The sequence below is a fragment of the Lepidochelys kempii genome, chromosome 4 (assembly GCF_965140285.1).
Source record: "Lepidochelys kempii isolate rLepKem1 chromosome 4, rLepKem1.hap1, whole genome shotgun sequence".
In the NCBI taxonomy this organism is placed as follows: Eukaryota; Metazoa; Chordata; order Testudines; family Cheloniidae; genus Lepidochelys; species Lepidochelys kempii.
The window spans coordinates 29772541-29797726 of record NC_136383.1 but is presented as its reverse complement, the minus strand read 5'-3'; the positions used below and the strand labels follow the sequence as shown (position 1 = coordinate 29797726).

Below are 25186 nucleotides of genomic sequence, written 5' to 3'. Positions count from 1 at the left end.
GCATGAAAGCTCCTTTAAAAGAGTTTTCTAAATTATAGGATTGGAAATAAGAAATCCCAATAAATGTGGCATGATGATAAAAGAGATTAAGAATACTTACATCTCATGCTTTTTGGAAAAGACCAGAAGCCATTATTTGCTGTAGCTTTCCTTAAACTGAAATAATAAAGATATATTGCTGATTTGGGAGAATTTCTTCTTTTGTAAGGAGGATCTCTTATGTAATTGCCCTTTCCTGGAATTTATGTTGCTGAGACTGACAGCTCCTTGCTTATCTAGGTAGAAAGAATTAGTTATGTAGCTTAACTAAGTGGAGAAAACTCAGATGTGGAAAAAAATTGCTGCTATCAAGAAAAGATGTTTTAAAATGAATTCTGTCCCTTTCCCTCATTTCACCTCATTATATATTGTGGCATCTCAAACCCTAGATAATTTTTACTTGTCATAAAATGCGATCAGTAATCACAAAGGAACTTGGACAAATAATTGCCTGGATACTTAATTTCCTTGCTTTGTAAGTTAAAATTAAGCAATTGACATCTAGATTTTGTCATTTTGTAAACCAAAAATTGTGAAGTAACTGTTCTAAGTACTATAATGAGAAGCTATTGTTCTGAAAAGTTCAAAAAGTGAAATTGTGTCTGCAAAGAAAATTGTTTTTCCAAATGTACATTGGTGTTAGTGAGCAACCAGATGAAAGGCAGTGTGCATGCAATGAAAGTTTAGTACAGTATTTTATTATATAAGGAGGAAATCTACAACCTATTGGTTTCCCTTCTTGAAGCTGTCACTCATTTTTAATTTATTACACTTAAATTGTGCTCATGTTCTGAATAACAATATTCTGAAATACATGTTGCATTCTCATAAATACAGTACATTTTGTTTTCTGACTTTGTTTGCCAAATTCAGAATCTGACATTACTTCAGCTGTGGGATAAGATGCTGCTACTCTGTCTTTCTAGAAGGCAGCAAATTCATTGTCTCCTAATGGAGGTGGTAGTTGGCTTTTGTGACTGTGTTTATCTGTTTTGTTTTTTAAATTCATATCTATGCCTAGAACTCATGTGATAAATAATGTGCCCATTTCTTCTCCCCAAAAGAGTTTTCTTTGAGATTATTAGCTCTTGTGTTATTTGAGTTGTACTCCATATGAATAAAGTTCAATGTCTTCTTTTTCATTTCCTTTCAAAGAAGCTACTATGGCTGCTACAGTGAACCTGGAACTTGATCCCATCTTTTTGAAAGCCCTGGGCTTCCTGCATTCAAAGAGTAAAGATTCTGCTGAAAAGCTAAAAGCTCTGCTTGATGAGTCTTTGGCCAGAGGAATTGATTCAAGCTATCGTCCTTCACAAAAGGTATTCACATGAATAGAACACGTAGGTCATTTTTATATGCAGTATTAAAGCTCCAGCTATTCCTGTTTCAAGTTTTATAGCTGAAGAACTATGAGAGCCAGAAAGGGGGGAAAAACAGACTTGCAGAGTAGCTATGTTATTACTTGATCACTGACCTTTATGCATTTGTTCCTGGTGCCATTGAAGTTAGAGGAAAACTTCGTATTGACTTCAATGGCACAGTGTCTGGTCCTGGAAGAGAGCTGTTCCTTGTTAAGGTGGGAGGGGCTCTTTGTAACCTGGTGCTTTCTGAATACTTTTATCCTGGCTTTGGTGGTGGTATGTCTGTTACTTCTGTATCATGTTGCTCATCCATCCTGAATCAAAATTAGAACTAAAAGCACATAAAAATGCAGGTTAATTATTGTTGCTGAGCATAAATCTTAAGCAATGTAGCCAGATAATGGTAAAACCACATCAGTTTTCTGAACATTCTGTTGATTAATTTGTATGCGGCAAGAAGAGAAAAAAAAAGTTGAAGGGCAGGTTTTAAAGCCAAAATGATTTGCAGAACCAAAACAACTAGCATACATGACAAATGGAAAAAATTGTGTGTCATGTTCTGTTCTGTATAGGTTCTTATATCGTGCTCATCACTGCAGTATGTGAACTTCTTCCAGTAGGACATTAAGCTAACAAGTACCAAACACTAAAAACACACTAACTAGAATATTTAAGATGGAGAATATTATATTAAAGGGACCCCGCCAGTAACCTACTGATACTGCTTTCCACTGCCAAGTGGATAACCTGCGTTAAGTGCCCAGTTGTTGTTTCTTGTTCCCAAAGGAACTGAGATTTCAGTCATGGCACCTTGCTCAGTCTCTGATTTTCACATATATTGCTATGGCTTTGGGGACTAATTTAATCACTTATGTTCAAAATTGACCTGATTATTATCTATCACTGACACAAATAAGCAGCTATTGACTTGTGTTGAGATGCATATCAAGATTTATTGACCCAAGAGGTAAATATTGACCAAGATTAAGCAAAGGTCAATATTTTCCTCCCAGAAGGAATGAAATATTGATGTTCACTGACACCAGAAGTCAATTTATATATGGTTACGTAGATTGAATTTTGTCATCAGAACTATCTGAAAATATCTGCTCGTTGTGGCTGTGAATTTTGGAAGTATGAAAGTTTTACCTTTGATATTAGTGTTTCAAAGGGAAGATGCACTTAGGGATCCAGAAAAATAAACAAACCTCTCTCTGAAAAGGTGACTAGTCAGAGGAGATGGAGGTGGGTTAGAATTCACTGCAGAGGGCCAAGGTACACTTATGTGATTTGATTCATTAATGTTGTTCACACTTATGTGATTTGATTTGTTAATGTTGTTCTAGATCCCAGTAATATTTACCTCTGTGAAGATAAAAAAAAATTGAAACACTTGTTACACGACTGGTTATGCAATGTTGTGCCATTTTTTAAATGAGTATATAGAAAATGTAATGTTTACCTAGATTTGTGACCTAAGCAGTTGCAAAGTAGCAAGTGTCTTATGTGTTATGTTTGTTATCAGCATTTTTTTCATTTATTTAGGAAGTAGAGCAACCCAAAGTGTCTATTACCAAGCCGATTTCCAGTAAGCAGGAGCCTAAAGCTTCGTCCAGTCTGCCTTCAGGCAACAATAATGGCAAGCCCGTCACAACAGAAAAGGTGAAAAAAGAAACAGAAAAGAGGACTGCTGATAAAGTAAGGCCAATTTTGGTTCTAATCATGAAATAATTATGGACTAAAAGAGCTCCATTTGTGCTTGAATTTAAAATTATTATTCAGCCAAAACCAAATTGTTCATGCAGAACTTCGTTAATCTGACCCATTTTAGTTGCATCTGCAGCATGTCACCTTTCGCTCCATAGGATCATAAGTTAGCACAGGCCAGACAGTACAACAGAGGATTTATCATAACTTTTCCCAAATGTCTTTATATACTACTTTTTATTGGGAGGAGAAGAATCAATGAAAATATGCTAAACTGTTATCTCCCCCACTCTCTCTCTCTCTCTCTCTCAAGACCACTGAATCTTTTACAAATCATTGTGAGTTGTACAACTGATGACTTTTCTACGCTTTTAGTTCACAAATGTTTTGGTGGGAATGTATTTCTATCTCTAGGAAAAAGTGCCAGATGTATTGTGCAGATCCACAGTACATAATTTACCTACTTGTATTTGTAATTAATTATGCCAGTTAGTTGCTTAGATAAAAACTAACCACTAACTTTTCACATTTTCACCATCTCCATGTGTGGTGTTTAATAGATGAAAGTAGAAATTGGTGAAGGAGTTGATGTTCCAAAGAAACCCAGACTAGAGAAACAAGAGGCTCGTTCTTCCCCGATCACAGTCCAGACTAGCAAGGATTTAACCATGCCTGATCTATCTAGTTTTGATGAAACCAGTGCCGATGATTTTGCCATGGAAATGGGCTTAGCTTGCGTTGTTTGTCGGTAAGTGACTTATGCTTTGTCAGACACACAACTCCTTCTAATGTGTTCTTCTGTGAAAATGACAAATTATGTTTATCGTCTCTCAGTGTCTCCATATCAAATTAGACCAGGGTGTTTTTTATTTTATAAATAATCTTAGACCTGATTGTAGAAAGCACTTAAGCACATACTTCAAATTAATCATATGCTTAAGTGGCTTCCTGAATAAAGATGCTTTTCTAAAATGCGAGGTCTTTAAGAAGAAAAATATCTAAGTCACAGTAAGTCAAATATCAAGTCTTTGGAGAAATTATTTACCATAACAATGTTTTGCTAATTATAAGACTACTGTACATCTTACGGGGAGGGGGAGAATCATTGAACATCTTAAGTAGCCAGGATAGAAATACAGCACAAGTATTCATTTTAATTACTGGTAGCCAAACTTTAGAATTAATCACTACCTGTGAGCAGTGCACTTCAAGTTAGGGTCTATTCTGAAGTGTTTTTTAAAAGTGACATTGATAACATTCTATGTTTGTTTTTCCATGTTTCCCAAATGATTTTCAATTGGTTTACAAGTAAAAATGGTTTGTTTTTTGGTCTGTTTTTTGAATGGCCAGCCCTGAAAATTTATCTTGGAATGCATGCGTCAAGATAGGTTTGTCTGACTCATACATCTTAATTCTGACTCATACACTATTAATAATGACTTTGAAATTGGAACTTAATTGACAGTTCTGTTTGTGACGTACAAGCTTTGCAGTGCTGGTAAAAGGGAAAAGTAGCAAGCATGTATTTTGTGAATACACACTCACACAGGAATCAAAGTTGTTGAATAAGAAAATTTATCTTATTTATTTACTTACTTACTCAGTCACTTTTCAGGCTCTTGCTATGTTAATTAAGGAGTATCTCGGGTCCAACAATGGATAAGTTGTTGCAGTTACAACTTCATACAGTTAATTATGGTTTTAATTTTCATGTCAAGTTATTGCAGACTTTTCTGATGATTGTTATAAATGGGAGAAAGTCTTTTTAATCTTTTATTAAAGACACAGAAAAAGAAGGAAAAACCGTTAACGCATTTGAAATGCAAAGTATTAAGTAAAGCTTTCATTTTAACAATTTACCTTATTCCCTTTTAGCTGAATAGAGTCTTTTACCCCAACTTGACAGACTTTTTAGATGGTATTAACTGTCCTTTTGAAGGGAAAAGAGAAAAGATGTGTTTAAATGGTCTTGAGCTGTTGCTGCTGCTGTTGTCCATGAAGTCAGATCCCATTTCTTTTAAGACAAAAGACATGCACAAAAGAAGAGATAAAAGAACAGCCAACAGTCTGTGGATCTGATTTTCGCTTGCAGCCTTGCTGCTGGAGAAGCACAAGCCCAGCATATGTTTTTTTTAGCCACTCCATGACTTGGAAAACTTTTACCATTGTCAGGCTTGTTAAGGCATTGCTTTTAGCTAGGCTTTTTTGTTACAGGTTTATAGCTCTGTTGCAAAAGATTGAACTCCCTTGGCCATGTAAGGCAGATCCTTATTAAACAGATGAGAGAGAAAGAAGAGGAGAAATGAGATGGGGGGTGGGGGAAATGACACACTAGAGAGGCAGTGAAAGCAGAAACCCAAGGTTCAGGTGATTATCCAGGATTTAGTTGTAGCCATTGGAGGTGTTGAAGTCATCTGGTTCCCCCTTTCTGGCTCATCCTGATCAGAACATATTTCAGGATCAGGATGATGAAGGTCCAACAGTGTTACGGTGGATTCCCACAAGATAGTGGGGAGGGCAGTATCCATGAAGGTAAAGATTTTTTTCTTCCACTCCACCTGTCCCTTTAAGTGACCCTCAAATAAACATTGTCCAAAAAGGCATGACAATCTCATTCCTTAAAATAAGCAGTCAAAATACGTTTTGGTGAATTCAGCTATAAACATTTCTTCACATTTCTTTCTCAATTTATTGGTATTCCAACTCATGACTTTTCCAGGAGCCTTGAATACTCTTTTGTCACCATTTCAGGTAACTATACCTATATTCCCCCCACTCATGGTCCACCAAAGCACCCACTCTAGGCTCCTGGCTCCTCAGCCATCATCTCTCTTAGGCAGAGACTTGAGTTCCCTTATTTACACTGTGATATCCCCAGCAAGCCAGACTACCTAAAAGACCACCAGCTGCACTTAGTTCTCTCTGCGAAGGCTATGCCCAGTGTAATTGCCAGCAGTTACAAGTTACCACACAGCTCTTTCTAAGCAAGCATATTATTCTTAAAGTGAAAGCATTACAGAGAAAACATGTTAAAAACAATAAAAGAAACCACATGCATGCTAAAGAGCTAACTAGAGGTCATCCCCGAATCCAACCTCAGGCAGTGAGTGGCGTCAGTCCTTCAAAACCCACAACTGGGTTTCACCATAGTTACAAGTCTATAACTGTCTTAGATTCAGAACTAGAACAAAGACTGGCCACTTCAGCTGTTTCTTTATATAGCTCAGGCTACGTACACACTACACCTTATGTCGGTATAAATTATGTCACTCAGAGGTGTGAATAAGGGTGTGAGCAATGTAAGTTACACTGACATAAGCACCAGTGTGGACAGTGCTATGTCAGCGGGGAGGTCTCTCCTGTCGGCTTAGGGCTACTGCACTAGCAGCGCTATAGTGACACAGCTGCAAGCTCTGTAGTGTAGCCATAGCCTCAGCCTTTATTCACCAGTCTCTGGGCACAGATAATTGGCAGACAGAAGCCCTCTGCTCAGGGCATAGCTTCAAAAATCAGATTTTTTGCATAACTAGAGGTGGGGAATTTACATTAACTTCCCGCTAGGTATTTCCCAAGAAATCCACTTAACACTTAAACTTTCCGTTTAGTACAACAGACTCCAAAGATACTTAAACTGAATTCAATAAGATTTTTCAAGAAAATTGCAAGAAGCTGCCATATCTGTCACAACTTTATCCCAGTTCTTTTAACAAAACCAATACAGTTTGGACCAATCTTTCTATCTTCAACTTTTGCTTACCTTTATAAAAATTGTATTTAATAGTCAGAGTTGAACTTTTTTTTTACGTGGGGCAACTTAGAATACAGTCCTGTGCACAACATCCCAACCATATTTTAAGACAGCAGATACGATGCTGTTTATTAGTTTTATTACAACTATGTAAGACGTGTTCTTACTCTGTCAGATGTTTTATTTACCTGTCCTTGCTTCCTCAGTACTACTCAAAGACACTCATTGGTTGTGCCCTGCTATAGTCTTGAATTAGAAAGTTTGTTTATTTTATTTAAGGCTTACTGAGTGAGGCTTCAGTTGCTAGGGCTGGGATTTCCAGTATTAACTAATGTTTCAACATTGGTGCTTTTTTGTTTAATCTGAGCAGAAATACTGAATACTGTAAACAGATATGGTTTAGACACTTCTAAAAACCTAAAAAAAAGTGTCAATGTTAAACACAACATTTTAACAATGAGTTATCGAATTCTTCTGTAAAATAAAGCAAATATGTATAGTGTTTTGAAAGTGAAATTTCATAATATTTGGCTAACTGCTAATGAAAGCTTCATATCCAAATGTGAAACACTTATCTAAACTGAATTATGAAAAAAAGGAGAGCCCAAATATTATTATTATGACTTACATGCATTGCAATAGCACTGAGGCACCCCAGTCCTGGCAAAGACCCTGTTGTGTGAGGCAGTGTACAAACACAGAACAAAAAGACAGTCACTTGCCAGTTTATCTGTACTGCTATCTGTATTATTTCCATTTTACACATAGGGAATCTGAAGTGCACAGAGATGAAGTGACTTGCTCAATGACACAGAGCAAGTCACTGCAGAGCCAGCATTAGAATGGAAGTGTTCTAACTCCCTGAAACCTGCACTAACAGTGAGACTGCATATTCACTTTTTGCACTAGTATAGAGTGGGATCTGAGTGCAGCTTTGCTAATTATAGGAGTGCAAGTAGAAATTCCAGAGTGACCCCCATTTTCTTTTCTTTTCTTTTCTTTTTTTTTTTTAATGGGAGGGTGGGAGGTAAAAAATCCCCTCCCTCTAATTCCTGGCCGTCCCTTCTGCATACAGATCTTTAAGGAAAAAACACAAGTCACTAATTATGGGAACCTTAAAGAATCAAAAGTAAAAATATTATAAAGGAAAATGTTGTGTGTGACTTGCAGGTGACATTGAAGTCCTGTCAAAGAGAGAGCGTTTAGGAAAAATCTGCATTCTCTTTGCAAGACCAGCCTTCTAAACTGTAATGAATAAATTAATTTTGTCTTCATTTTTAAAAGATACAAAACCATTCAGGCTGTCTCTTGATTTAAAGACTAGCTTAAAGTACGTCTGGCTTTGACTTTTCTTGGCATAAAAAGTTTATTTTTTTGTAATCCATCCAAAATTATCCTTTATAGTTTTAAAATATGGAGATTAGTCTGTTCCCTTGTCACATGCAGTTGAAACTGAGATGCTTTGTTCTGACCCAATCTATTTTTCAAGAATCAAATGGCTTCTGAAATATCCTGAATTTAAATAATGTGCTCCAGAATTTCTGAAACATCTCCTCCTTTGTTTTTAAATAGCCTAGTTAAAAAAAAAAAGATATTTTTCAAAAATTGTTCTTACAGCTATATTGACAACATCTTCTGATTTCATTTCCTTGTTATATAAAGAAATAAAGTACTATGTTTCCCCACCCATCCTCAAATAGAGTTTCCATGGTTACCTAGGTACCTGCTCCTCAGGGAGATGAGCAAAAGCAGCTTAGCAATTAAATAGCCTGATTTGTCATCTGAAAGAGGAAGTCATTAGGAAAATGCAATTTGGCTATTTCACAGATATACTTCCAGTCATGTGTACGTCACTAATTTGTCACATACACAATGTGATTCTTTTCAGCAGAGGCCCACGCAAAACTAAGTCCTCATCACCAGCTTACATGCTTGTTTCAAGGCAGAACTGCATAGCTAATCCTTTCTGTTCCATCTCTCTATGATGTTGGTATTATGTTATGTTTCTAATGTCTGTCTGTGATGGGGAGCGAAGGATGGTTACTAAAAGTTCCACAAAGAAGCGTGCTACTTGCATCCTGTTTTTTTGAATCCTTTAACTAAAAGAATTAGTCGTGGGGGAATTCCATGCAAAAAAAATTAAAATTCCACACACGCTATTTTAAAATTCTGCATATTTCATTTGTCAAAATAGCACAATATAATCACGCCAGTTTCAGTTATTTTGGTAATTTATTTCAGAATACCTGTCAGCAACTATGTCTGTAACAATACAGACAACAAAAAAGATGCAGGAAATGTTTTGTGACAAATAGATTCCTTACTAGGCATACTAATACATAACTCTGAGTAATAATTCATTGAAACTACAGTACAGAAACCTATTTCCAACCTCCCTCAGAAGCAGAGAAGTCAAGGATAACAGAGGAGCTGAGCGAGAGGGAAGTAATTGCTGGGAAGGAGCCTGGGTGTAAACTTGGAGGGTTATTGAGTGTGGGTGGGAGAAGTATGGAACACATTTTGGGGGCGGGGGAGGATTGTTAGGGAGCCTCCGCCATGCTCTCTCATTCAATCAGGCACATTTGCCCCTATCCCTATGTGTCCCTGCACCCCCCCATCCCCTGTGTCCTTGCACCTCCACTCAGCCACTTCCCTCTCCTCATGTGTCCCTGCACCCCACTCCCATCCAGCCCCCGCCCCAGTCTGTCCTCCACACTAGCCCTTCTGATTCCCAGTCTGACACACACACCCCCAGCAGTCCCACGTGCCCCATGCTGTCCATCCCCCCATATTCTGTGCCTCCTGACCAGGCCCCACGGGCAGGGTGCTGTGAGGAAAGCAGCCTCTTTCTCTTCCATATCTGCTGCTGGGGCTGTTCCTGTCCAGGAGTGGCGGCTCTCTGTTCTGGTGCCACAGCAGCCCTTTGTGGTTGAAAGGAGTAACTGCAACTCCTTTCTGGCAGAATGTATTTTCTGCGGGGAGAGGGGAATTCTGAATAGCACATGTATTCTTCACGGGCACAGTGGCACAGAATTCCCCCAGGAGTATAAGAATGGTTGTCATTGAGACACTATTTGTTGTTGAGCAATACAATTCAACCTCTTACAGCAATATTATTCCCTAGGCACTCAGATACTACAGTAATAGTACTAGTAATAGTAATAGAACATTTTTCAGAGCTTTATACATCATAAGGGAACAAACCAAATGACTTTTTCCTTTACAGGTGACTTGTAGATGTGTTTATAATAATAATCTAAAATTCTTAGATTTTCTTTAGAATCTACTTTAAAGCAACAAAAAGTTTGCAAGACAGTTATTAGGAAGAACTCATACAGTAGAAAAGGGATCTTTTTCATTTTGCCAAGAATAGAAAGTGTATCCGTAGCGTAAGAATATTTCTAATTTTTTATATTAAGCCTTGCAGCGATTACAATGACTAGATAACCTTAAAGTGCTTTATTCAGTAACCTGTTCTCAACTGTTTGTTCTGCAGGCAAATGACAGTTACTTCTGGAAATCAGTTAGTAGAGTGTCAGGAGTGCCATAATCTCTACCACCAGGATTGTCATAAACCTCAGGTGACAGACAAAGAAGTCAATGATCCTCGCCTTGTATGGTATTGTGCCCGCTGTACCAGGCAGATGAAGAGAATGGTAAGAGTCAGCTTTTTGTCTAACATGAGTAGTATTGGGAGACAGCAATTCATTTGGGCTGTTTTAAAACAGGATTTGCAGAAACTTTTAGAAGATGTTGGAAAATCATTTTTCACAGCTGCATTTCCTTTTGCTGCTGCTCTGGTTATTTTAACTGTAGTCTCAAAGAACATTCAGTAATGTTCCTATTAACAAAATAAAATAAATCACAGAATTAAAAGTCAGGCACGATCAAACAAGTTTATTTCTTCCTCACTGGTAGGCAATGGAACAAATAATTAGGCTTATATAATTTATCATCTAGTTGTTATACTGATCTACTAAATAGTCTCATATTTGTCATTTTCTTCTCAAATTTAGGGCCTGAATGAATTGCTCCTCTGGAACTTAACATTTCTCTAACAAAGGTCTACACATTTTGGGCCAGGTCTTGTTCAGCAATGAGTGACCTCAATTTCTGTTGAAGTTGATGATGAGACCCATTATTTTCATTGAGCTGTGTGTTAATTTCTTTAGTAAGCAGGCTGTTGACTTCTGAGTTTCATAATGAGTCAAAATCTGTTGTTAAAAAGTGTCTTTTGCTATTAGAAACAATTTACAAAAGCTGAAGATAACTTACTTTTATGTTATCACTGGAGTAAGAAAACATCTTTATTTTCACTAAACATAAATCATTAGCCCATTCATCTTTAATTCTGAGACCTTTTAAAACTGAGATGTTATACAGAAGAAATTTTGTTAAATTTTGAAGCTATTTTGTGATAACCCGGCAAAATGTTACCTGTTGAAATGACCTTTCTATTAGGAAAATCTCATTTAAAATGTTTTTGCTATAACCAATGAAAGTTATTAATTGATTTCAGTAGTTGTTTTAGTACTTTGATTATCTCCAGTCCTTTGAACTCAGGACTGCTTTCTTGTGCTCAGTAAATTGCACTGAAGTACCATACTCATCCACAGCTATAAATATTTCACGCTCACTGTGATGTTCCCCTCTGGTGTTACCTGGACTGGTAGTCTGCTAGATCACTCCAATCTTTGACTCTGGGAGCCAGCCTTACCCTGTTCTGCTGTGAGAACCCCTATTCCTGAGCTGTTTACACATGGCCTCTGGCACGTAAGCTGCTCCTTGGATTGTGCAACCGAATGACACGAGCCAATATCTTAGGTCGTGGACACAACCCTAGGAACCTCCATCTTGCAGTGTCCAGTTATGCCGACTGGACGCTGCAAGTTTATATGAGTTTGTCAGTTTAACAAAGAAATTGATATGCACCAGGCTTGTTATCCCAAGGGGAGTTTCAGACACGCTTCAAGCCAAATGCACTGCTTCAAATAGAATAAACAAACAGATTTATTAACTACAAAGATAAATTTTAAGTGATTATAAGTCAAAGCATAACAAGTCAGATTTGGTCAAATGAAATAAAAGTAAAACGCATTCTAAGCTGATCTTAACACTTTCAATGCTTACAAATTTAGATGCTTCTCACCACAGGCCGCTGGTTGCTCTTCAGCCAGGCTCTCCCCTTTGATCAGCACTTCAGTCGCTTGGTGTGGTGTCTGTAGTTGTAGGTGGAAGAGAGAGGAAGAGCATGGCAAACGTCTCTCTCTTTTATCATGTTCTTTCTTCCCTCTTGGTTTTGCCCCTCCCCCTTTCAGAGTCAGGTGAGCATTACCTCATTGCAGTTCCAAACTGACCAAGGAAGGGGGCGTGACTCACTCGAGAGTCTAACAGATCCTTTTGTTGTTGCCTAGGCCAGTGTCCTTTTTTCCTGTGAGGCTGGGCTGGATTTGTTCCATACATGCCCTGATAAGGTGTGAATTGCCTCTCTGTTCTTTGCCTGGGCTTGCTTTAAGCCATTTTCAGCCTCATTAACTATATACATGAAATTATAACCTATAACCTTACTATAACATTACTGTAACAATTACTATAGCATCACTATAACAGCCATGCTTAGTGCATCATGAGCCTTCTGAAGACACCCAACATGACAAACTTTGCATTGGATACCAACCACACAATCATTTTATAAAGATGAACATGGGGGTGTAGAGTGTTCCGCCGAGGTACAGAGCGTCACACTCACCTCCCCGTCAAACTGCCATACGTCAGCATTCCCTTTGCAGGCCACAGTTTCCTTTTGCTCTCTCAGCATAAATGCTGCCACCTTACCAGCTTTCTCTGAAAAGAGCCCTGCAATCTGCTTCCCAGAAGCTGGTTTCTAACCATAACCTTTCCCAATATTTTCCTTCTCTGTCCCTCCATCCACCAGTTCCCTACACTCCTCCATCAGGCCTAACTCCTGACTCCTCCTCCCACCTATGTTTACCCACTCAAATATATGGTCACACCCATGCCTTTTAGCTGCTGGAATCTTCCCATTTTATGTGACTCAATCCCACCTACCTGTCAGCTGGAAACTACTTACAAATCCAAGTTGTGTTTCCACCTGACCTGTTTTCTAAATGCTTAATTTCCAGATCTCATCTAAGATAGTATTCGAAGGGCTAATGTTGTGATCTCATAATGCTCATGTTTTCTATTGTCACTCTGATGAAATCTTCGTCGTTAGTACAGAAACATAACTAATTTGAGTTTAATTATTATTTATGCAGGCTCAAAAGACTCAGAAACCACCTCAGAAACCAGCTCCTGCAGTAGTTTCAGTAGCACCAACTGTGAAAGATCCATTAGTGAAGAAACCTGAAATTAAGCTCAAGCTGGATACCCCAACAACTTTCCTAGCATTCAAGAGGACAGAAGTCAAGGTGCTGTACATTAAACTCTCTCTCTCTAAGTGCTTTTATTTTATTGCGTATATGAAACATTCTTGCTTAAATGTCGTACAGCTGTTTTTTCCCTTTTCAGAACCCCACCTTGCTCTTTCACGTGATCAAAACCCCAAATGAAAATACAGGCCCTTATTCTGTCTGTATTCAGTAATGCTGTAACATAGTGGATTTTCAGTTTCTTGACTTTTTTATTTTATAAGAAGGAAAAAAATTAGATTTTTCTGGTTTGTTTTTTTTAAATGGCATTTCTATAAAAGTAAGAAATCTTCATACTCATAGAAAGGATGTGAATTGCTGTCCATTCTTATGTAACATGCATACATTTGCAATTGCAAGACTCTTCTTATGATACTGTTGCTTCTGTAAGATCTAATTTGTGAGATCCCTTCCTCTTTTATATCGTGTCTCATGTTTCTCCTTCTCTGGGTTATTCTGTGTTAAAGATTGTCATGAGGTGGTAAAAGGAGATAAACCGGAAGCCGTAGCAACAGCATAATAAATATCTTCAGTAGCCTAACAAACTGTGACCCCAGTCCAGGAAAGCACTTAAGTGCATGTAAAACTGTAAGGCTGTGTCAGTCAGGCTGTCTGGAGTGGCCCACGAGCGTGGGTGCCAACTTCAGGCCAGACTGTCAAGAAGCAGGGCACAAAACCTCAAATTGGTTATATATTCTATAGTTAGATTTCACCAGCCAAGTAACAAATGGGAACTCCACAAGCTCTATAACAGCCTTACCATAGAGTCACAGACTGTTCTTTTGGGCAGTCTGATCTGTCTTGCCACCCAGGCAAGCCTGCCTTTGTGATAGATGATCTTTTACACCAAAAGTCGAAACAATATTCAAATTACTCGCAGTCCCAAAGGACCAGTCACTTACCCCAGGTCAGTTGCACCTCAGATCTCTTACCAAAGAGAGTGCTGATAGTCAGTCCTGTAATAAACTAAGGATTTATTAACTAAGAAAAAGAAACAAGAGTTATTTACAAGGTTAAAGTAGGTAAACATACACACACGAATGAGATACAGTCTTAGGGGTTCCAAAACGTAATAGTAGCTCTTATAATATGCAAGCTCGATATATCCTTTAGGGCTAATCCAAACCAATCAGCTTGGGGATCTCTTGCTCTTGCTTAGAAATTTTGCCCTCTCTGAATTTCAAGCAGCATAGTGATCACAATTTCTCTTTAACAGGAATTTTTATTCCCTTCCCCCAGCATTCAAGATGTGGTGGGATGAGGGCTTGTATGGGTACCCACTTCATGGGTGTTGGGAGAAGCAATCAACAAAGTCTTTTGTTCATTGATGCCTCACAATGGTTTGACTAGTGTCTATAGGCCTTCCTTTTGGGGGGAGGAGACAACACCTCTTGTAGTATTTCACACCTGGTAATGCTTCTCTGTTTACAGTCTTAGCAAGCATTTTTATAGTTATAGAGCAAACACTTAAATATTACCTTATAACATGGGATACAGATGTTATAATTAAGATTAATACAGGTAGCATCCTACAAGCATTTCATGAAGTCTAAACACATTCTTGTAACTCTAATATCTATTTTAATAATGCTAACGCACAGGCAAGCCAGACTGGTTTCCAGCTAGGCATTTGTCAGCATTCAGTGAGGCCCAGTGGCCTTGGCATAAGCTGGCACCTGGTCTGCCAGTGTCACAATGTCTTCCTTACGGGGGGCTATGCCAGCATAGCTAGTGTAGTTGCAGCATACACTGACAGAAGTTTTGCTGCTGGTTTACGAATACCACCTCTCCGAATGACGTTGGCCATGTCGACAGAAACATTCTTCTGTCGGCATAGCTGCGTCAGCAAGGGGGATTTTATTGTCATAACTGTTTCCTTAGGGGGTCGTTTTTTCACACCCTGGCTAACATAATTGTGCTGATGTAAGTGTTAGGTGTAGACCGAGCCTAAGCATGCTGAAATCAGAAGAACTATTCACATGCATAAAGTAATTCATATGTTTAACTGCTTTCCATGTGTGGGAGCCCATATGGATAATATGATGCCTATGATGCAAACAAGTATTCACGTGAATAACTTTATACATCCGAAAAGTTACTTGTATAAATGATTGCAGGATCAATGCCTAATTTCAGTCATAATTCTCAGCATTTAGAAACTGCATGGATGTGCTGTGGGGGGGAAAAATGTGGTTTGAGCAGAGGATTGGAGCTGAGAACCTCTACACCTTAACTCAGACTCACTGAATAACTTTGGGTGAATTATTTAATATCCATGTATCAATTTTCCCCAAATGTAAACAAAGGCTAACTATTCATGAGGTGTTGTGAAGATTAATTACTGTTTAAAAGCTATTTGAAGATGAAGAGCACTACAGAAGTGCTGAATATTATTCATTGTAGCTCATTAACAGAAACACTAAATGGAAACAAATCCAGTAACTTTTGTGGACAGTTTAAGTGTGTATGTGGTGGGGGCATGGCAGGTATAGGGAGACAGGAATCAGGAGGGCTGGGGGAAAATACTGTTTTTTATAAAATGATCAAGAGACTCTGGTATCTGCATTATTTTCATTGCCTGGGGTCTGACTATGTGATAGACCATCTCTCATCTTCTTAAAAGCTGCTCAGGGTAACAGAATCACACACAATCTAGTGGACTGCCTTTCTCGTTTATACTTCACAAGTGTTGATCTTTTTAATTACTTTAGATAGACTGCCTTTTATAGAGTTTAGTGAAGGATCATTGTGCCATATGGTATCTGGTTCGCTGGTTAGAAAAAAGGGAAGAAATGATAATATTAACTTCATTTTCAGTGAAGACAAAGGCTCTGCACCTGTCTCCTTTCCTTTCTCTGTGTTGCTTTTGACTGAGATGATCCAGGATAAAATATCAGAATATTGTCTAATGGATATTTTTGTGTAAAGAATCTGAAACTGAAGTTTGATCATAACCATTCCTGCTATTTGTTGAAACATTGCTAATATAGGATTGATTGATTTTAGACCGCAGCAGCAGTTTCGGGGAACTCAACCAGTACCAGTGTTTCCTCTTCAGCAACCAGTGGCCTTACTGGATGGGCGGCTTTTGCAGCCAAAACCTCCTCCACGGGTCCATCAACTGCCAAACTGGGATCAACAGCACAGAGTACCAGCGGAAAGCCTGTAGCCTCCTCTAATAACCAGAAACCTGTGGGTTTGTCAGGGTTAACAACATCTAAAACAGGACTAGGGTCAAAAATAGCTTCCAGTAACAACAACACAAACCCTGTTCAACTAAAACCTCTTCCACCTCTGACCTTGGGGAAAACAGGTCTGAGTCGTTCAGTTAGCAGTGACAACGTCAGCAAAGTAGGTCTTCCTAGTCCAAGCAGTACCGCCTCAGGCAGCAGCAGCCAGGTGAATAGTGGGAATGGAAGCAGTAGCACAACAGGTAACAGTGGGAGCAGCACCACCAAATCAAGTGCAGATTCTGGCAATCAGTCACTATCCCTAAAGGGCCCAACTTCTCAGGAATCACAGCTCAACGCTATGAAAAGGTTACAAATGGTCAAGAAGAAGGCTGCCCAAAAGAAACTGAAGAAGTAATAGAGCTGTCTGTTAATCTTCTTTCTTTGTTTCTTCAAAACAAAGATATGTGTGAGGTATAACATACTTCATTTAATAAATATCCATGCAGATAATTTCTAGATTGGCTTTTTTTCCTTATAATATGCTTAACAATGTAAATCTGTGTATTTTCTCCATCTACAACAGACTGTAAATATACTGTATGCTTCAGATCTAGCGGACTAACATGTTCCCTTTCCTTTCTCATGTTTGAAGAAATGTTTGTTCATATTTGTTTAAAGTTTGCGTAGACAATGTATTATAGCATTTGCCAGTGGTGATGTAATAACTAAGGATATGATTTAGTAATGGAGGTCATGGATTTACTGGCCGTGACTTTACTGGATTTCCGTACTTCGGCTTCAGCTGTCAATGGCAGGGGCGGAGCCCGGAGCTCCCGAACTGCAGCTGGAGCAGGGGCTGTGTTGCCGCCTCGGCCCCTGTGGCAGTGGGGCTGAGGCTGTCAGTCCCCTCCATGGGGTCCCGGTGTCATTTCTACCCTCCCTCCTCTCCCCGTTATTTTTAGTGATAGTCACAGCTCCCGTGAATTTTTTTTTTTATTGCCTGCAAACTGTCCACTCCTTTTTCTAAAAATAACTGTGACAAAATCTTAATCTTACTTATAATTAAGGATGCAGATTGGTTTACAATGTTACATTTGTTTATACATGTGCATAACTTTTCTAACAATTCTCCTTTGAGGCCAAAACTTTATTTGGTCTCTGTGAATGACTTTGGGAAGTTTGAAAAACCTTTAAGGAAGTTGTATTCTGTATTTCGCACTACTGTGACCACTCCTGAAATACTGTGTCCAGTTCTGGGGTCCACACTTCGAGAAGGATGTTGAAAAATTGGAGAGGGTTCAGAGGAGAGCCACGAGAATGGTTAAAGGTTTGGAAAACATGCCTTCTAGTGAGAGACTCAAAGGGTGAATCTATTTAGCTTATCAAAAAGAAGGTTATTCACCGTCTATAAGTACCTACATGGGGAACAATAATTTTAATAATGGAGATGTTATTTAATCTAGCAGACAAAGGAGAAATAAAATGGAAGGTCTGGAAGTTGAAGCTAGATAAATTCAGACTATAGATAAGGCAAAAAAATTTAAGTGAGAATAATTAACTATTGGAACAATTTACCCAGGGTTGTGGTGGATTCTCTGTTATGAGGTTTACATCAGGATTGGATATTTTTCTAAAAGATGTGCTGTAATTCAATCACAGGTATTGGACTCAAACAGGAATTAATTCAGGGAAGTCCTATGGCCAGTGCTATGCAAGAGCTCAGACTGAATTATCCATAATGGTCCCTTCTGGCCTTAAAACATAACATGCTTTTTTTTTTTCTAAGCTCAAATCACTTAAACTTCGGTATTTGTAAGTATTATATGTAGGGAAACACATTTTTATATATACACTTCATGAATTATACTCGATGCGTTATCATTTTCAATCAGCATGTTAATATAAGTATTATACATCTATTAAACTGTTACTTTCCTGAAGCTACAGCATTTCTCTCACAGTGAGTTTTCAATGGAGAAGTTGTGCAGAATTAATGAAATTCCAAATGAGAAAGTTCCTTAGGAAAAGCTATTATCTGAAACGGATTCCATGAAGAAACTATTTAAACATATATACCTCTATTGAAAGTGACCATTTGAAAGAGTGCATTTCATTTTCAGCTATCAAGGAAGCTTATTAGCAGCCGTGTTTTGTTTCTTTCCATAAGTCACCGTGGCACAGAGGGGAGCAAGAGCATTAGAAAAGAGACATATAGGCTCCCTCAGCTGAAAAATATGGAGGAGCAAATATAAAATATTAGTATGAATGTTCTTTTGAGTTCACTGATGCTACAGAAAACCTTAAGAGATTCTGGTTTTAAGAGGAATGAAAAAATAGAAGTAAAGGTGTGGTAGAGACAACTATCTGCAGGCTTAGATCTTGAACTAAACACTTATATAACACTTTACTTTCTCCAGTAACTGCAAAAGTATAAGCCATTGAATCAATTTCTTGTGTTTTGGTGACGTGAGGAGGGGAAAGCTGAAGAAAAGAAGACATGCCAATTGTTAGCTTTCTTATGTGTATTTCTAAAGCACCTAAAATCATGAGATTATTTTAAGTATTCCACACTTTATCTACGAGCTACAAAACTCACAAGTTTTGCTTGTTGCAAGGGAATAACACACCAGCATAGCCCAGGAAATGAGGCCTCTATCCCCTTAACTGTTCACCTTCCATCATAACAAACATGATGATGATTTAAAATGTGTGATTTGTTGAATTCAGCTTTTTCCTAGAAAAGATGAGCTAAGATACCTTTCTGATTCTCAAGTAGTAGTTTTATTTACAGAACTAAAGAAAAACCACTGTCAGGTGCTAGTCGAACTTACATTCTTTTTCAACTGTACTATTTTCTGAAAGAATAAACATTTTCTTTTCTCTCCTTTTTATTGTCTGTTAACTGCCAAAATAGTTTGAGTAACAGCACAGATGATAAGAAATAAAGAAATGTGTATGGCCTCTGCATCATCCCTATTTCCACCCTCATTCTAGCATAGAAGGTTTTTTAATGACAACATGGGGGGGGAGTGGAGACTGTGACAAAGTTCTTGCTCTACCTTGGTGGGTCTTGCGCTTATTGGCGGATTTGCTCGCCTTGGAGCTTCATGGCAGCCCTCAGCTTGGCCGTTTTCTGAATTCACAGTCCAGGTCGACGACTCCTGTGTCTGACCAGGAGTTGGGAGGATTTGGGGGGAACCCGGGCCCGCCCTCTACTCCGGGTTCCAGCCCAGGGCCCTGTGGAATACAGCTGTCTAGAGTGCCTCCTGGAACAGCTGTGCGACAGCTACAATTCCCTGGGCTACTTCCCCATGGCCTCCTCCCAACACCTTCTTTATCCTCACCATAGGACCTTCTTCCTGGTGTCTGATAATGCTTGTACACCTCAGTCCTCCAACAGTCTGCGTTCTCACTCTCAGCTCCTAGTGCCTTTTCCTCCCGGCTCCTCACACGCATACCACAAGCTGAAGTGAGCTCCTTTTTAAAACCCAGGTGCCCTGATTAGCCTGCCTTAATTGATTCTAGCAGCTTCTTGATTGGCTGCAGGTGTTCTAATCAGCCTGTCTTAATTGTCTCCTGAAGGTTCGTGATTGTTCTGGAACCTTCCCTGTTACCTTACCCAGGGTAAGGGGACCTACTTAGCCTGGGGCTAATATATCTGCCTTCTGTTACTCTCCTGTAGCAATCTGGCCTGACCCTGTCACAAGACATTAAACTAGATTTTTTGTGCAGATAAGGAATTTTTTTCCTTGTAAATGGTGTTCTATGGGAATGGCACATATACTATGAAATGAAACATAAAAAATAGATTTCTTTAATGGCAAGTTTACACCTAAGTAAAGCATTTACTTCATTGGTAAAATTTATTCTGGCAGGAAAGCATCAAAATCCTAATTTGCAAAGTGGTCTCAGCACAGCCTCTGAACATGTGTATAGTTTTGCTCATGGATAAATGTGAGGGCCTAAAACCTTGAAACTTCAAATTATGTGATTTGCTTTAGGTTTGTCTGGACTAGAAAGAAAAAGAAGTGTACAGTTTATTTGTTTTTATTAGCTAGTTTGAGATAACTAACCCAATTTGCAATACCACTAAAGCAGCTCACCTAGATATAGTTTAATGCTGTTACAATTGTATTATCTGATAGGGAGTTGGTGCTAAGTTGCCTCTCTCCTCTTTCTTTTTGGAATATTAATGAGGCTAAATCCTTAATACAAGTCTGTCTCTTCCCATCTAGGTAGGCCAGGTCTACCTTTGAAAGAATTTGCTGATATAACGATACCAGTAAACTCCGCCAGTAGAGAGACAGATAATATCAGCAAAAGAGTTCTTTGGTATAGATTGTACCAGTTCCCTAAATGAAATAAGCTATACTAGCAAAAGAGCATGTAACTGCATCAACACTAGGGAGGCGTTTTGCTGGTATAAATGTGTAAAGATTAACTCCCCTAACTGACGTTATATCATCAACAGTTTCTAGTATAGACCTGGCCTAGGGCAAATGCTTAACCTGAACTCATCACACACAAACTGTTGGAAAACAATAGAATGCAGGAAACAATGGCTTCTCTGCTTTAGGAAGCATAGTCAGGACAGAAGGAATAAAAATTCCATCTGTCTGCAAGAAGAGAACGTTCATTTTACAGTGTTGTTCAATGGAACCTACCTTACCAAGGAATCTGTTCCATGAGAAGTACAAGGCTCCAGAACTGTCATAAAGTGTGATCTATTATTTAGAGACTGGAGAGCAGGACTTTGAGGTTCTAGGTTGACTCTGCATTACTATGTGGTTTAGAAGTAACAGCATCTCCCTGCCTTAGTCCAGATCTACACTACAAATGTTTGTCAGCATAGCTGTGTGGTTGGGATGTGGAAAAAACTCACCCTCTAGCCGACATAGCTATGCTAGCAAAATGCCGTGTAGATGTAGTCATGCCAACAGAAGAGCACTGCTTTTGGCATAGGCATTTGGGGAGGTGCTGTTACTGTACTGACAGGTAAAACTCCTTCTTGTCTATGTAAGCTGTGTCTGCAATAGGGAGCTTCTGCTGGTACAAGTATACCAATAGAGCTATACTGGCAAAGCATTTGTAGTGTGGCTGTTGCCTTAGCTTATCCATCTTGTAAATAGGTGGTCTACTATTTTCCTTCCTCTGAGAGGTGTTGGGAGGCTTATTCTTCAGAAATGACCATGTTCTGATCACTTTGCTTTCGCTGAATGCTACTTTATAAGTGGTTCTGCAGGAAGTAATTGGGAATCTTACAGTGCAAAGTGCTATTCATTGTGAGTAAGCGTATCAGAATCTGGCACAAAGTTCTCTGAAAACTGGGAGTGAAACATGCTTTTCGCTATTACAACTCATGATTGATCCTAGAGTAAGACAGAGAACTAATAATATTCACAAATTAGGAGCCTAGATTACAGCTAGGGAAGGACAGAACCAAACTAACTGCTCCCCAGCAGTTTTCTCAGAATATTTTTAAACCTTGTTCAGTGCCTAAATGGAACTTTATAAATACTGATAGATTGACAAGATAGATAGGTATAGACAAGTGCAGTGTATTATCTGTTTGAAGCAACTGTTCATTTCCTCTGCTCTGCTACCATCGTGATCACAGCATGATCTCTAGTTGATAACAGAACGGAAAATAGGTCTTGGATCTGTGTTCTATTGTGACACCATGCTTCAGGCAGAAATGTATTATTTTTAAAAGAAGACAACACAAAAGTGCAAAAATAATGTTTATTATTACAATAATTTAAAAGGAGAATTTAAAAATTTGTGTGCAAACAATATTGCTATAAATGGAATTTACAATAATAAATCTGGATTCACTCAGCATTGTCAGAACTATATTTTCTATTGCAATTATTGAGTCTATTCCTGAAGCCCTTTCTCATACAGGAAACCCAACCCCACTACAGCACTGGGCCTATTATGTGCATTTTTTCTGAGCTTTCATAAAGTAAAAGCAGGAGTGTTTTTGAAGTTTACACATAGATGCTAACACACTGAAATGTATTAATTTAAAACCAAGTATTGGAAGGAATAATTCTCAATGTTTTCCCAGAAAAAGTGAATAATATCCTGTCTAGGACAGGGACCGCAAACACCCCCAAACAAAAGGAAGATAGTCAAGTAGGTGGTTGCCAAAGATAAAACTTGAGTCCCTGTGTCACTGTTTGGCTTTGGAATCTACTGGGCTTGAAATTGCTGTGCAGAGCACAATGGCATCACTTTTAAAAAAAAATCCTATCAAAGAAGAAACACTGTGACAATGTTGGCGCCAAGGTCTACAAACACTTAAGCAAGTTCATAATCCCCTTGACTTAAAGTAAGTACAGTGCCGTGCTTAAGTGTTTGCAGGATTGGTGCCTTATTGGTTTACTAAACTGGAGCCTACTCTTACTCCACTGAGGTCAATGAAAGTTTTGTCATTGATTAACAGGAGCAGGCCCTTGGAATACTGAAGTCATGTCTGCATTAGAGAAAAATTGCCCCTCCCCCCCATCACACCTTTACTAAAACCAGATTGCCTCCACTGATGTGAGCGATGTAGGGAACCCTAATGTAGATGGGTCTCTAGTGTTTTAAGCACTGTCTCAACTAGATCTGCTTTAGGCAGGTCCCATTAGAATTTTTGCCAAATTCCTCCAGTGTAGGCAAGGCATTAATTCAGACAGCTTCTCATCATCATCTTGGCAATGCTCTTGGCTTGAATTTATTTTAAAAACAGATAAAAGTTGGAAAAATAAATATATTTTCATTCATTTATAATAATTAAAATTGAACAAGGTTTCAGAAATGATCAAAGTCAATCCCATGAGTCAATACGGAGTACATTACAAATGAAACTTTTTGTGACTCCAAAGTGATTGTGGTTGATGGAAGAAAGCGGATATAATTCAAGCTATATAGATTTTTTTTATCCTAAAATATACAAAATATATTCTATGCACCAGCAGTTAAGGCTGGAGTTTTCAAAAGGGCGTGAGGGAATAGGCTCCCAAATCCCAGTGAAATTCAGTAGGGCTTAGGTGTCCAACTCCCTCAGATTCCTTTGAAAAGCCCATCCTTTAATACTAGAGTACAGTCCTTCATTCCTTGTGAAATCAAGACACTTAGGCCAAGATTTTCAAAAGTGACTAGTGATTTTGGCTGCAATTTTTTTAAATCAATTTGAGACACCTGAAAACTGGCTGATATTCAGAGACCTTTAAGAGGCTCAAGCTAGGCACCCAAACACTGAGGCATCCAAAATCACTAGTCCCTTTTAAATATCTTGCTCCCTAGTTCTTTCATTTAACTACAGTCCTGAGCATACAAAGCTTCATCACTGCGTTTCTAGGAGTTTATTAAGCCTATTACACAATTCAGCTACTTTAAAAAACTTTCCAGCTACTGCAGATAGCAGATCCTCTCTAATTAAGATATTCTGAAATATAAGACATGCTGAAAAACTTCTTGTGCGGGATCTTTCCAATAACAAAACTTTTTTTTGTTTTTAGTGCAAAATTAGTGCAATTTGTTATTGGAGTATATTCAACTCTACGCGCTGGGCTTTGAGCCCCATAGTCCCCATTAAATATAATGAAGGTTGCGGAGCACCAAGCTGACATAACAATCGACCCAAAGGTTTTTTTTGTTTTTTACTTGACAGAAAGACAATATTTACAATATCAACTGCATTCTGAACGGATCAAATGGGATGGTAACATTTGTTGAAGGGATAGGCACATTCCTCTAATGGAAATTGCAACAGCTAGGTACAGTCCTGTGCATCACAAATAAGGCAGTGTAACCACATTGTTAATTATTTATCATTTGGATTGTGATCGATCACAGAAGTTCAAATACCAAAATCTGTATGTCCACACCAGTGAACTTTTCTCAAGCCTTTTCTGTCATACAATGTACAGAGCGCTAAAGTACTTCAATGACCTGCCACACTTCTCCTCTTCTGAGAATTCAACAAGTTTCTCTCCCTGGGAAAAATTAAAGCTAGATTTTTCTTTTAAGAGACCTCTTTGTTTGCAGTTCATGAGCAATCCTAACCTCTCTCATCCTTCCTTCGCTGGTAGTCTCCTTTTATTCTGAATCCTGTTAAATGGATTTTATCTTTAAATGCTACATTTGGGCTCGGGGAGCAGGAAACTTGCAGTCAGTGGCTTTATTATGACAGTTGCCTATACGTATTGTTGACCATGCAGTCTGATAATCAATTTTCATAGTATTGTCACTATCACAGTCAGTCATCAATGATGTTGTGGGACAGAAAATACCTAACAGGGGCTTATGTTAGTAGGTCACCATTTCAGGTCAGAGGTGGGCTACAGGTCTTATCTGATGACTACGGTAGTCCATAGGAGTCTTTCCACTGATTTCCATGTGTAATTGATAGGAACCTATAAGAGCAGTACTGCAGTGATCACATCTTTCCTCATAATTTTGAATTTCTGTGTTCACTGGTGATATCAAAGTATTTAAAGCTACTTTAGTGATCAAAGGTTGGCCCCTAATCCTGCAAACACTAGAAAATCTAATTATTGCACAGTCAAATACATTGTTTTTTTCCACTGTCCAGTCTAATGGTCATATAGTCCAAGACTAATAGAAACATCTGAAGGAGATACTGTGTCACACTGTGAGTCCTGGCACTTAGATGCACTTCCTCAAGGCTGTTGTCTCAATGATTAGTCATGCACCCCCAAAGGGGTCACATACGCA

At 38.6% G+C, this 25186-nt stretch overlaps 1 protein-coding gene across 1 annotated transcript in view; it reads left to right on the top strand.

The window, feature by feature from the left end:
* Positions 1 to 18625, top strand: part of INTS12 (integrator complex subunit 12) — a 32586-nt gene extending 13961 nt beyond the window's left edge. Inside the window, exons 2-7 of the mRNA XM_073340836.1 lie at positions 1195 to 1358; positions 2946 to 3098; positions 3668 to 3855; positions 10352 to 10511; positions 13134 to 13286; positions 16293 to 18625. Coding sequence (XP_073196937.1) covers positions 1203 to 1358; positions 2946 to 3098; positions 3668 to 3855; positions 10352 to 10511; positions 13134 to 13286; positions 16293 to 16874 — 1392 coding nt within the window. The 5' untranslated portion in view covers positions 1195 to 1202 and the 3' untranslated portion in view covers positions 16875 to 18625. The remainder of the gene's footprint in view (positions 1 to 1194; positions 1359 to 2945; positions 3099 to 3667; positions 3856 to 10351; positions 10512 to 13133; positions 13287 to 16292) is intronic.
* The last annotated feature ends 6561 nt before the right edge of the window (positions 18626 to 25186 follow it).